At 47.7% G+C, this 12,439-nt stretch overlaps 1 protein-coding gene and 1 long non-coding RNA gene across 4 annotated transcripts in view; one reads left to right on the top strand and one right to left on the bottom strand.

Moving 5' to 3' along the window:
• On the bottom strand, nt 1-7,733 carry LOC134170523 (uncharacterized). The gene is made up of 2 exons (XR_009967287.1): nt 7,659-7,733; nt 1-311 (listed from the first exon to the last, which is right to left on the bottom strand). It is a non-coding gene; the product is annotated as an uncharacterized LOC134170523 (long non-coding RNA).
• Nucleotides 7,080-12,439, top strand: part of SEPHS1 (selenophosphate synthetase 1) — a 25,227-nt gene continuing 19,867 nt past the window's right edge. Inside the window, exons 1-2 of one of the 3 annotated variants that reach the window (XM_062631925.1) lie at nt 7,080-7,198; nt 10,136-10,397. In XM_062631925.1, the coding sequence (XP_062487909.1) occupies nt 10,205-10,397 (193 nt within the window). In that variant the 5' untranslated portion in view covers nt 7,080-7,198; nt 10,136-10,204. Of the gene's footprint in view, nt 7,199-7,833; nt 8,006-10,135; nt 10,398-12,439 lie in introns of those variants that run through there. The other 2 variants (XM_062631928.1, XM_062631926.1) reach the window with 2 other exon arrangements.

Raw genomic sequence — 12,439 nt, 5'->3', positions numbered from 1 at the left:
TACTGGCATCATTATTATTTATTTAATACCACTTGTGTATTAATGAGAAGCAAGAAGAGAAAAATGAGGCAAGGGAAGCTGATAATAACACAAACTTACTTTGCTTTGTCAAAGCATTTTGAGGTGGGGGGGAAGCTATGCTGAGAGATGTGTTTTAACATGTGAAATATCACACCAAAGTTAAAGCTTTTGCATCAAAAACACATGCCCAGCCACACACACCAGTGGAAGTAGTTTCAGCGCATTAAATCCAGCATTCAAGCAGAGCTGAACCAGCTGCTCCCATTTTACCAGCCACTTCATTGTAAATCCTGCAATGAGGAAAAAACACAAAGATCACTTTCGCTGTCAGTTCTTACCCTGGTTTTAATCAGCAAGATTTTCTCATGCTCTTGTGGTGCCACAGCTCCTTGGTTACAAACATTGCAGGGGGAGGCTGCATTGTTTTGTTTAAACACAAAAGTTTCTGCTGACATTTAAGAAACAGAAAAGGGAGAGTTCAAATGTTGAGTATTTTGTACACGCCAAAGACGCAGAACCAAGTCAAAAGCTTACACAGATCAGAAACACTGCTTAGATTTAACCTGGATGTATTGCAACAAAGCACTTTGGCCAAGGAAATCTGAGCTGCTAATAATCCATGCTCTGAGTCATCCAAGGGAAAAAGACTGAAGAAGTACAGGCCCTGCACCTGTAAAGGTGAAGGACATGGGTTGTGTTCCTCATGTCAGCACAGGAGGCAGTGGCTCTGATAAGACTGAGAAATTAGGAGGGCTCCATCTTCTTGTCTTTTTCCTCTTTGCACTTCCTAAGGTGTGCAGAGCAGACCCTTCTCATGACATTAGACCAAATCACTCCAGATTACAGAATTCCTGCTGGAGATTTTGCACACAGATGGTGACAAAAGCCCTTGGGAATAAGAAAAAAATAGAGAAAAAAAAAACCAAAATAAAAAGTGATGCCATTTGAGAATTTTCTAACTCTAGAAAACCATTACTTAACTCCAGGAAAATGTCAGATAAACCAGGTGGTTCCAGCAGTGCCAGCTCTCCCCAGGGCTGTTGGATCCATCACTACTCTTTTAGGGTTCTGCTTATGATCCTGCATCAAAAGGATGTTTTTTTTATGGCCTGGCACAAGCAATCCAGTATGTTCCTCAACTGTGTGGAAGACAACTTCCTTCTGCAAGTAGTAGAGGAGCCGACAAGGAGAGGTGCCATGCTTGACCTCGTGCTCACCAACAGGGAAGGGCTCGTTGGAAATGTGACGCTCCAATCATGAGATGGTCGAATTTGAGATCCTCAGGACAGTGAGAAGAGCGTGCAGCAAGCTCAGTGCCTTGGACTTCAAGAGAGCAGACTTTGGCCTCTTCAGGAACCTGCTTAGGAAGGTTCCATGGGATATAGCCCTAGAGGGCAGGGGGCCCAAGACTGTTGATTGATATTCAAGGATCACCTGCTACAAGCTCAGGAGTATTGCATCCCAACTAGAAGGAAGTTCAGCAGGAGGGCCAGGAGACCTCCTTGGATGGATAAGGGGCTCCTGAGGAAAATTTGAAGGAAAAAAGAGGCTTACAAAAGGTGGAAGCAAGGACTGTCGGCCTGGGAAGAGTACAGGGATGTTGTATGGGAAGCTAGGGACCAGGTTAGGAAAGCTAAGGCCCAGTTAGAATTAAACTTGGCTAGGGATGTTAAGGATAACAGGAAAGGATTCTGTAGGTACATAGCGAATAAAAGACAGACTAGGGACAACGTGGGCCCTCTCTGGAAGCTATCAGGAGAACTGGCTACCCTGGATTTGGAGAAGGCTGAGGTTCTGAATTTCTTTACCTCGGTCTTCACTGGCAAAGGCTCTGACCACACCACCCAAGTCTTGGAAGGCAGATGCAGGACCTGTGAGGATGAAGACCTTCATATTTGAGAAATCATGGCAGTCAGGTGAAGTTCCTGATGACTGGAAAAAGGGAAATATAACCCCCATTTTCAAGAAGGGTAAAATGGATGACCCGGGGAGTTACAGACCAGTCAGTCTCACCTCTGTGCCTGGCAAAATCTTGGAGCATCCCGGAAGGCATGCTAAGGCACATGAAAATCAACAAGGTGCTTGGTGACAGCCAGCATGGCTTCACTAAGGGGAAATACTGCCTGACCAATTTGGTGGCCTTCTATGATGGGGCTACAGAACTGATGGACAGGGGTAGAGCAGTTGATGTCATCTACCTGGACTTGTGCAAAGCGTTCAACACTGTCCCACATGACATCCTTGTCTCTAAATTGGAGAGACATCAATTTGATGGATGGAGCACTCAGTGGATAAAGAACTGGCTGGATGGCTGCACGCAAAGAGTTGTGGTCAATGGCTGGAGACCAGTAACGAGTGATGTCCCTCAGGGATCGGTGTTGGGACCGGTCTTGTTCAACATCTCTGTCGCTGACATGGACAGTGGGATTGAGTGCGCCCTCAGCAAGTTTGCCGATGACACCAAGCTGTGTGGTTCGGTTGATACGCTGGAGGGAAGGAATGGCATCCAGAGGGACCTTGACACGCTTGTGAGGTGGGCTGATGCCAACCTCATGAAGTTTAACCATGCCAAGTGCAAGGTCCTGCACCTGGGTCGGAGCAATCCCAGGCACAGCTACAGGTTGGGCAGAGAAGAGATTCAGAGCAGCCCTGCGGAGAAGGACTTGGGGGTGTTGGTCGATGAGAAAATGAACATGAGCCAGCCTCAGTGTGTGCTCGCAGCCCAGAAAGCCAACTGTATCCTGGGCTGCATCAAAAGGAACATGACCAGCAGGTCGAAGGAGGTGATCCTGCCCCTCTGCTCTGCTCTCGTGAGACCTCACTTGCAGCACTGTGTGCAGTTGTGGTGTCCTCAACATAAAAAGGACATGGAACTGTTGGAACAAGTCCAGAGAAGGGCCACGAGGGTGATCAGGGGACTGGAGCACCTCCTGTATGAAGACAGGCTGAGAAAGTTGGGGCTGTTCAGGCTGGAGAAGAGAAGGCTGCATGGAGACCTCATAGCAGCCTTCCAGTATCTGAAGGGGGCCTATAGGGATGCTGGAGAGGGACTCTTCATTAGGGACTGTAGGGATAGGACAAGGGGTAATGGGTTAAATCTTAAACAGGGGAAGTTTAGATTGGATATAAGGAAGAAGTTCTTTACTGTAAGGGTGGTGAGGCACTATATGGGTTGCCCAGGGAAGCTGTGAATGCTCCATCCCTGGCGGTGTTCAAGGCCAGGTAGGACAGAGCCTTGGGTGACATGGTTTAGTGTGAGGTGTCCCTGCCCATGGCAGGGGGGTTGGAACTAGATGATCTTAAGGTTCTTTCCAACCCTAACTATTCTATGATTCTATGATTCTGTTCTATGTTCCCCTGGATGCACCGGATTCCCTTTCTGATCCCACACGTCCTCCAGCAGCCATTCCAGCAATGCTGCCCCAGCAGTACGTGGTACATGACTGCTGGTTGCAGCCACAGCGACCCAAAGCTGCAGCAGAGATGTGGCTCGCTGCTCCTCTTGGCGATTTTTGCTTTCCTGCCCCTTCTTTCCTGCAGAGACTGAGCCTAGCACAGGCAGGAGGGACCAGGGGACATATGCAGATCTACGTGAGGATGCTTCCCCATGGCCCATGCCAAGAACTATGCTTTTAATTAACCAGTGCAGTCAGTTATGCTCAGTGCCCACTTCCATACTCTGGTCTTGTTTAGTTTCAGCTCTAGAGGGTCACATCCATACCGGTACTAATGGGCTGCATGGATACCCCTGCATGTCTTTTCCTTCGTGGAGACCCTTTCCCACATTTCTGTCTTCAGATGTGGCCATCCTAACCTCAGAATCAAGGGAAGAGACAAGGTCAGACCCCGGCACAGCTCCCGCAAGGCAGGTACCTCCCTCCCACTCCTGTACCTGACACAGGACATGAGGCAGCAACACCCGACCTCACTACTTTGGCATGAATTTGCATGTATTTGGCTTTTCTTTCAGTCATGTTAGCACCTGAAAATATTAATTTATTATTTTTTCCCCTAGAATAATTCCCCTATAATTTCTGCTTATTTCCAGGAAGTAAGTGTCTACTCTCCTCTTGAGAGACCCCCACTTGCAGCAGTGTGTGCAGCTCTGATGTCCTCAACATAAAGAGGACAAGGAACTGTTGCAGCAAGTCCAGACGAGGCCATGAGGATGATCAGGGGCTGGACTACCTCCTGTATGAAGACAGGCTGAGAAAGTCGGGGCTGTTCAGCCTGGAGAAGAGAAGGCTGAGTGGAGACCTCATAGCAGCTTCCAGTATCTGAAGAGGGCCTACAGGGATGCTGGAGGGGGACTCTTCATCAGGGACTGTAGTGATAAGACAACGGGGGAGCGGGTTCAAACTGAAACAGGGGAGGTTCAGCTTAGATATAAGGAAGAAGTTCTTTACTGTGAGGGTGCTGAGGCGCTGGCACAGGGTGCCCAGAGAAGCTGTGGCTGCCCCATCCCTGACAGCGTTCAAGGCCAGGTTGGAAAGAGCCTTGGGTGACATGATCTAGTGTGAGGCGTCCCTGCCCATGGCAGGGGGCTGGAACTGGATGATCTTAAGGTCCTTTTCAGCCCAAACCATTCTGTGATTCTATGAAAACATGATCCAGGCCCCTCGTCATCGTCGTCGTTCTCCCCCCCCCCCCCCCAAAAAAAAAAAAAAAGAAAACAGAAAGGAAAAAACTGTAAGTCAGGGCTTAAATATCAGTCATGCTCATTTCTGCTTTTACCTCCCCCTGCTTTATTTTTTTTAAATGAGGCACTGGTGGTAGAGGCAATGGCTAAATACTGGAGAAATGTAAGATCAGAGCATCCCATTACCACTTCTCAAGGTACTTAAGGGTTTTTTTTCAGATTGAAATCCTCTGCCAAGGAGCATGCAGACATGATCTTGAGGTCATTCCCAACCCTAACTATTCTATGATTCTACAACACAAAGCCAATACTCAGCAAATCAGCTTGGATCAATGGCAATCAGATGTCGAGATCTTCTGCCCTGTCTCTCTCTGAGAGGAGGCAGAAGCACTGAAGAAGAGCTCAAATCCTAGGTCAGGACTGCAGCACCACATCCTTGATTCATCTCTGCTGTCAAAACCATCAGTCCAATGCCCCACAGCTGCTCATGGAGAAACAACTCCTGTGTGTTGAGCTTGAAATGCTTCAGGAAATCAACACAGAGAGCCTGAAAATCAATGAATTATAAAAATAATTAGTGACTTCCTAAAGGTGCTGGGAGCTTCCATGTGTCTATGGTCCTCTACACCACAGGCCAGGGATGCTATGTTTGCTTGGAACTAAAAAGACTAATTAAAATCTGGTAAGAAAAGCAACATTTTAATTTCTTCTCTTTCTACTTGTTTTTAAGCAGGGTTTTTCAAAGAGAAGGCAGGCTTTGAATTAATGGCAATTATTTAATTAGGTAATTAATTGCAAATTACAAGAAGCAACGTGCCTTTTTTATCTATTAGCTATGTAAAACGGGCCTTACGCTATCTGTAACTCTGAAATCATAGAGTCACAGAATGGCTTGGGTTGGAAAGAACCACAAGATCATCCAGATCCAAACCCCTGCCATGGGTAAGGACACCTCGCCTAGACCATGTCACCCAAGGTTCTGCTCAACCTGGCCTTGAATACCACCAGGGATGGAGCATTCACAACTTCCTTGGGCAACCCATTCCAGTGCCTCACCACCCTTACAGTAAAGAACTTCTTCCTTATATCCAATCTAAACTTCCCCTGTTTCAGTTTGAACCCGTTACCCCTTGTCCTGTCACTACAGTCCCTAATGAAGAGTCCCTCCCCAGCATCCCTATAGGCCCCCTTCAGATACTGGAAGGCTGCTATGAGGTCTCCACGCAGCCTTCTCTTCTCCAGGCTGAACAGCCCCAACTTTCTCAGCCTGTCTTCATACAGGAGGTGCTCCAGCCCCTGATCATCCTCATGGCCTCCTCTGGACTTGATTCTATATTTCTGTAACACCTGAGGGCTCCTCTGGCTCTGTGCTCCTGTCTCTGCATCCAGAAAAATTGAACACTGGCCAAATTTTGCCCACCATCAAGTCAACCTGTCCCTCTTGGGGTCCTTCTTGCCAATCTTTTGTTCACAAGATGGATCAAACTATATCAGAGAAGGGCAACGGAGCTGGTGCAGGGCCTGGAGCACAAGTGTGATGGGGAACGGCTGAGGGACCTGGGGGGTTCAGTCTGGAGAAGAGGAGTCTCGGGGGGGACCTCATCGCTCCCTACAACTGCCTGAGAGGAGGATGGAGTCAGGAGGGGCTGGGCTCTGCTCCCAAGGAACAAGGGATGGGACAAGAGGAAACGGCCTCAAGCTGCACCAGGGCAGGTTTAGAGTGGATATTAAGAATTTCTTTACCACAAAGGTTGTCAAGCACAGGAACAGGCTACCCAGTGCAGTGGTGGAGTCACCGTCCCCTGAAGCGCCCAAAGCCATGTACATGAGGCCCTCAGTGACATGGTTTAGAGGTCAGCTTGGCAGTGTTTGGGTTAACGGTTGGACTTGACCACCTTAAAGGTCTTTTCCAACGTACCTGATTTCATGACGTTAAAGGGAACTTTTTGCCCAGTTTCTGTAACATTCCACACGGATGCAGCACCCTGCGTGAAGAGCTCAGGCTCCCCTCAGCTCCGGCTGAAATTTCCCGCCCAAAAACCTCCCAAACCCAACGCATTCCTTACTGAAGGACACCACCTCCCACCACCGAGTCCCACAGAGGACACGTTAACACTGGGAGCGCGGGGGCTCTCCACGCAGAGCCCACCACCACCGCGTCCCCTTCTCTCTTTGTCACACACCGGGTCCGCGCTCAAACCCCATTTAAAAACGCGTTTTGCGCCGCCATAAACCCACAGTGCCGGGGGGGGGGCGCGCCGCCGCTACGCGGGAACGCGCGGAGAAGCTGGCTGGAGCTGATGGGGAACGGGGCAGAGCGGTGCGCGCGCCACCGGTGAGCGGGAGGGGCGGGAACCGGAGGGGAGGGGCGGGGGGGTGGGGGTGTGTGTGTGTTTAACCCCTTCGTGCCCGGCGGCGGCCGCGGCGGCGGCATTTCTATTCAGGCGGCGCTGAGGGAGCCCGTCGCGCCCGGTGCATTGTGGGACTGGGCTGGGAGTCCCGTTCGCGGGAGGAGGCGGAGGGCGAGGAGGCGAGCCGGTAAGAGGGAGACCTGAGGAGGGAGGGGGGGGTGCAAGGCGGGGAGATTTAAAGGGGAATTCGCCTCCGCCGTTAATGCTAGGCCGGGCGCGAGGGGCGGCGGCGCGGTGGCGCTGCACGGGGTGAGGGCTGGCCGCGGGCCCCGCCGCCCTCCCTCAGCCCGTCCCCGGGGGAAGGGCGGGGGAAGAGTCTGGGGGGGGGGGGGGCGCTTCGCCGCGCTGCGGCCGCTTTAAAAGCACATAGCGCCGGCAGCGGGCGGGTTAATTGTTTCGTCCGCCGACATTTTCCTTTTCCCTCCCTCCTTTCCTCCCCCCCTCCCCTTTCCTTTTTCCCTCACAGATCGGCGGGAAAGGGGGGAGGGGGGGAAGGCCTGGGCCCGGCGTCCCGTGCCGCCCCCGCGTGCTTGAACCCGTCCTAACCCGCCCCGCAAAGGGTTAACCCCGCCCCGGTGGCACTGTACCTGCGCGCACGTGTGCCCCGCGCTGGGGGTTGCAGCTTCGACCCCCCGCCCGGGTGAGGACGGGGAAGCTGTGCGAGACCAGCTCTGCGCTGGGAGCCGGTTGCGTTCTTCCTCCTACCCCCCCCAGCCGCCTCCTCCTCCTCCTCGCCGGCTGCACAAAGAGCAACAGTGGAGTGAAGGCCCTGGGTTGCCTTTAAAGGCAGCGGCTGGGAATTTAAGGTGTCCCTGAGCCATGCCTCCCCGCAGCGCTGCTCGCCGCATGCCGTGGGTAAATGGATGTTGCAGTTCCTCGCCCTGTAGGTCTCGGGTGGTTGTGTTGCTGTTGTTTGCTTTAGGGTTTGTTTTGGGTAGGTACCGAGCTCCGGTTCTTTCTCGTTCTTCCCCCTGTGCTCTCTTCTCTCTGCTCTTTAGGGAGGCAAGGGTTAAGCTTTAGCTTTTAGTATTATGCCGTTCTTTTAAAGTAAGAAACATCTGGGTTACGAGGTGCTTTCCTCTCCTGGGGGGGGGGGGGGGATGCCTAACGCGCAGAAATTGCATGCTTGCACACTGACAGGAGTCACAAGGAGCTTGGTCTTGTGGGAAAGGTTGCTCCCATGGTAGCCTCCGAAGTACACAGTTGCATGCAGGTTTATTCACATCTTCATTTAAAAGTTATTGTGCGCTTGTGGAGGTTTTCCATTGAATAAATTCGTCTTGTTTGTTTCAGTATTTGTTTTCGAAGGGGGGAACTCTGTCTCTTTACAGTCCTCAAGGCTGCAAAAAGTTCTTGGTAGGCTGTGGCCTCTGAATCCTTTCCTATGTAAGTAGGTAGGGGGTGCTAAGCATATTGCAATTAGTAGATAGATGAGGGGGAAATGTTTCCCTTGTGGGGCAAGCTGCTTTTTATACATTTCTGGAATTAATTAGAATGAAGTGTTAAAAAACACTGAAGGGGGGTGGGAAATCCCCCTCCTTGAAAAGCTTTTGTCTCCCTTTTCTGTTGACAGGTTGTTTTCCAGACGCTATCTTCTTTTCTTTCATTGCAAGCGTTTAGTGTCTTGCACTGGAAGACAACAGCAACGAGCTGAATTCATTGCTCATCCAAGACACGTTCCTCTAGCTAGAGTTTGGATTACTGCCCGTGCCTGGGCTTTGGAAGATTGGTTTTAAATAAGCACCACACCTCCCAGAGAAGGAGGGAAAGCACCGCAAAGGGGAGTCGAGCTCCACATCAGAAGCTCTCAGGGAGCTTAAAACTTCAATTCTGACAAAGTGTATTCAATAAATCGGTAGACTTAAAGGTTTATGGGACAGATGCACTTATTACAAGTGATGTACAGTGGAAATCAGTTGCACAGTGTGTACATTTACTTCTTACATTTAAAGCAGTTGAATTCAGTGAATACCAGTCACTTGTATTCATTTCTTTTCCTTTTCAGCTTAACCTCATAACGATGTGACCATCAGTATCAGACTTTGTCAGCGATGCTGCTGAGCCCTGTGCTTGTTGTTAGGCAGGACCCTGCTTTCTAAGAAACTCCTGCAGGCAGGTCGTTTTTAGTAATTCCTGAAAACTTTTCTGGGAAAGATGTTTTTTATCACAGCCATTCCTGTTTAGGAGTCAGTAGCTTGGTTAGGCTTCTTATTAGTTTTGGAGTGTGGTGTATGTGAGTCAGAGTGGAAAAACGTTCTAAAATTAGCCATGCATTGTTAAGAATTTTATTAAATGAGTTGCATCAGTGTCTTTTTACATTACCGTTTTAATGGGCAATTCTCTATTCTCAGCCCTAGAAAAAGGGCTCGAGAAGCAAGAAACTTTTCAATGTTTTAATGTCTGCAAGCGTGCTAAGAGGTGAACTGGCATGTTTGTAGGTAAACCAGTCTGCTTAAATACAGCCTCTTTGTTCTTCCGTTACTTGTATTAACAGAACACTGGGACTGTCCTTTCCCCCAAAGAGAACAGGTGTATTACGGAGTTTCAGCTTCTTGCATCAGAACTGAATCCAAGCCATCATTTGAAAAGCATCTTATTTTTGAGATTAATATGTTAATGTCTAAAATTATGACCCTGCACTGAGCTGAGTACAAACATATGTCTGCTGAGTGTGTTGCAGGATCAGGGTCCAGGTTGCCTTTTGGAAATTGGCCTTGGTGCTCTGGGAACTATTACTTCTTTCATTACCTCTTTGTTAAATGAGGGCAGTAAGTGTGTTAAATTCTTTTTAAAATGAAAAACTTATGCGGCATATCTGGAAAAGCAATGCACTCTGATCCTCCTGGCATAGGCAGAGTTTTAAATGTTGGAAGGTATGAAGAGTCATTCCTTTGTAGTCTTAGAGAAACAAGTTGTGTGAGATGTGCCCACCTGTCTTAACATGTGAACGATGACATTGAGTGCTTTCTCTTTCTTTTAAACTTTGCTCCATGTGGAAAATGTGTTGTCTTGCAGGTCCTAGGAATTTCTAACATTCCCAATTCTCATTTCTATTTCTAATTAGACTGATCAGTAGAGAAATTGATCCCGTAGCTCTGGGGTAGGAAAGGCCAGCAGTGTGTGAGAGAGAACCATGTCTGTGCGGGAGTCATTTAACCCAGAAAGTTACGAACTGGACAAGAACTTCCGGCTGACCCGATTCACTGAACTGAAAGGCACGGGCTGCAAGGTGCCACAGGATGTCTTACAGAAACTGCTCGAATCTCTACAAGAAAACCATTTTCAAGAAGATGAACAGTTCCTGGGGGCAGTTATGCCCAGGTTGGGTAAGTAATTGCTTCTATAGACATATGTTGGGTCATCTTGGTGACATGATCTCATTTACAGTTTGTTTAATCAGTTTGAAAAGTGTGTGTTGTACAATGCATGCACAGCGTCCAGAAGTCTGAAGAATGAATCTCGTGTTGTCATTTGTTGGCATCTGGGATACAAGAATATTAGTTTAATTATTTAACATCTTGCAGTATGCTCGACTACAAAGAGAAATCAGTCAGGAGTGGCCATTGTGATAGGCACATGCTTAAGCGTTTGTCTCTTCTTCCCTTTCCCCAGCAGATGCTTTGCAAACTGAAGTTCTATCATTTAATTTCTGGACTTTTCTATTAATACATTGCCTTTGGAAATTTATGCAATGAATGCAATAAATTTTAAGCTATTAGATGACTCACAGGTGAAGTTCCCCTCTCCCTCCCCTCCCTGCTGTTCCTGGGTCAGAGAAAGTGAGCAAGAGAAAAATCTCGCTTCAGCACATTATTTCACAATTGTCATTTTCCCTTTCCGTGCTTTCCTTGTTCCCCACTCTTTGCTTCACCTGTAGAAGGTGCCTGGGAAAGGCTGTCTTTCCAAGACCTCTCTGTGCTTGACAGCTTCACTTTCTCTCTGATATTTGCACAATGTTGCAAGCAGTAAGGGAAAGCAGCCTGCAGAAGCCACCTACGTGGGGAACAAGGCGAATGGAGGCATTTTGATACCAATTACTGTACCTCATATTGATATAGATAAATTAATGTAGATAATGTGTTTAATGACACTTTTAATTCTGTCTATTTACTCAGCCCTATGTATTCAGTCTCTGCTTTGCAGCCCAGAATGATTATGGTTTTTCCTCAACTTAGGAATGTCAATGTAACATTTATTCTGAGTTATTTAATTATCAACCTAGTGTCCAATGGCCTTATTTAAAATTATTTTAATATTGCTAATAGTCTATTAGCAGGCTAACGGGTTGCAACCTATTACTCTGGTAGAGATTGAATTCAGTGAGAGATTAGTAAGGAACCCATGTTCCTGCTTAAACAATGGGGATCTTTGTATGAAATATCTAAGCAGCAATTGTGTGTGGAGCTGGGGGGGCACTATAATTTAATATTCCCAATGAAGGACACTTCCAGCTTTTTTTATCCCCAGTTTGCTATTTAAAGGTTTTTGCTAAATTAAGTTGTTCACAACAGCATTTCAGTTTGGCACATTACTAAAATCGGTAATAGTTTGTTTTAGATTAGTTTATCTAGCTGTTTGTTTTTTCTCTTACAAACTTACAGGATCTAAACAGTAAAGGAACTGCAAATAGATTTTTCTCCAGGTATACGAAAAGGTAAAAAGCAGACTAATGCAATCAATACATAGGTGTGATATTATGTAACAGGAAATCTGTTAGTAATAGCAAGTGAAGAGTTCAGGTCTCTTCAAAAATATGCTGTTGTGATGAGTATCCTTTTAACAAATGTGTCTTTAGACAAGTTTGGTGTGATTTGCCTCTGATGCCTTGTGCATCAGGTATAGAAAGGTAACTGTGCAGCTTGTGCATATGCACAATGCTTTTGAGATGCAGTCAAGAGGGAAGTTGCCAGTAGCAAGCTCAAGCTCACTCCTCCTTAGTTCTGCAGCTGGTGTTACCTAGAGCAATCTTAAATATGGCTGTGAGTATATTTGTCAGTAGGAAACTGAATTTGATATTAATTCTCAGAACTGTTACGGACCTTGAAATCGCTGTTTTCAGTCACCTCTCTAGATTAACTTTAGTCCTTTCTTGGTGGGACAGAAATGTAGCCTCAGAAGGACTGTCACAGCCCCTTGGCCTGTGTCAAACAGCACTTCTGCTATCGTTGTGAAAAACCTCACAGTGACATCAGTCTTGCAGCATTTGGCATGTATAGGTTAACTGAGGGAAAACAGCTCCTATACACAAGCCACTTCTCTGTAACTCCTTACATGCACTTCTCTGGAGACACTGGACCAGTGTGTAGTGTGGGTTGATAGCTTCTATGGAGGGTGTGCAACTCTAAATTACTGCTTACAAGCTTCTGTC

This window comes from Pezoporus occidentalis, unplaced genomic scaffold, assembly GCF_034315485.1.
Source record: "Pezoporus occidentalis ecotype Australia unplaced genomic scaffold, CSIRO_AGI_Poc_V1 ctg38, whole genome shotgun sequence".
In the NCBI taxonomy this organism is placed as follows: domain Eukaryota; kingdom Metazoa; phylum Chordata; class Aves; order Psittaciformes; family Psittacidae; genus Pezoporus; species Pezoporus occidentalis.
Note: the sequence above shows the minus strand (reverse complement) of the source record. Positions and strands in the feature narration are given on the sequence as shown.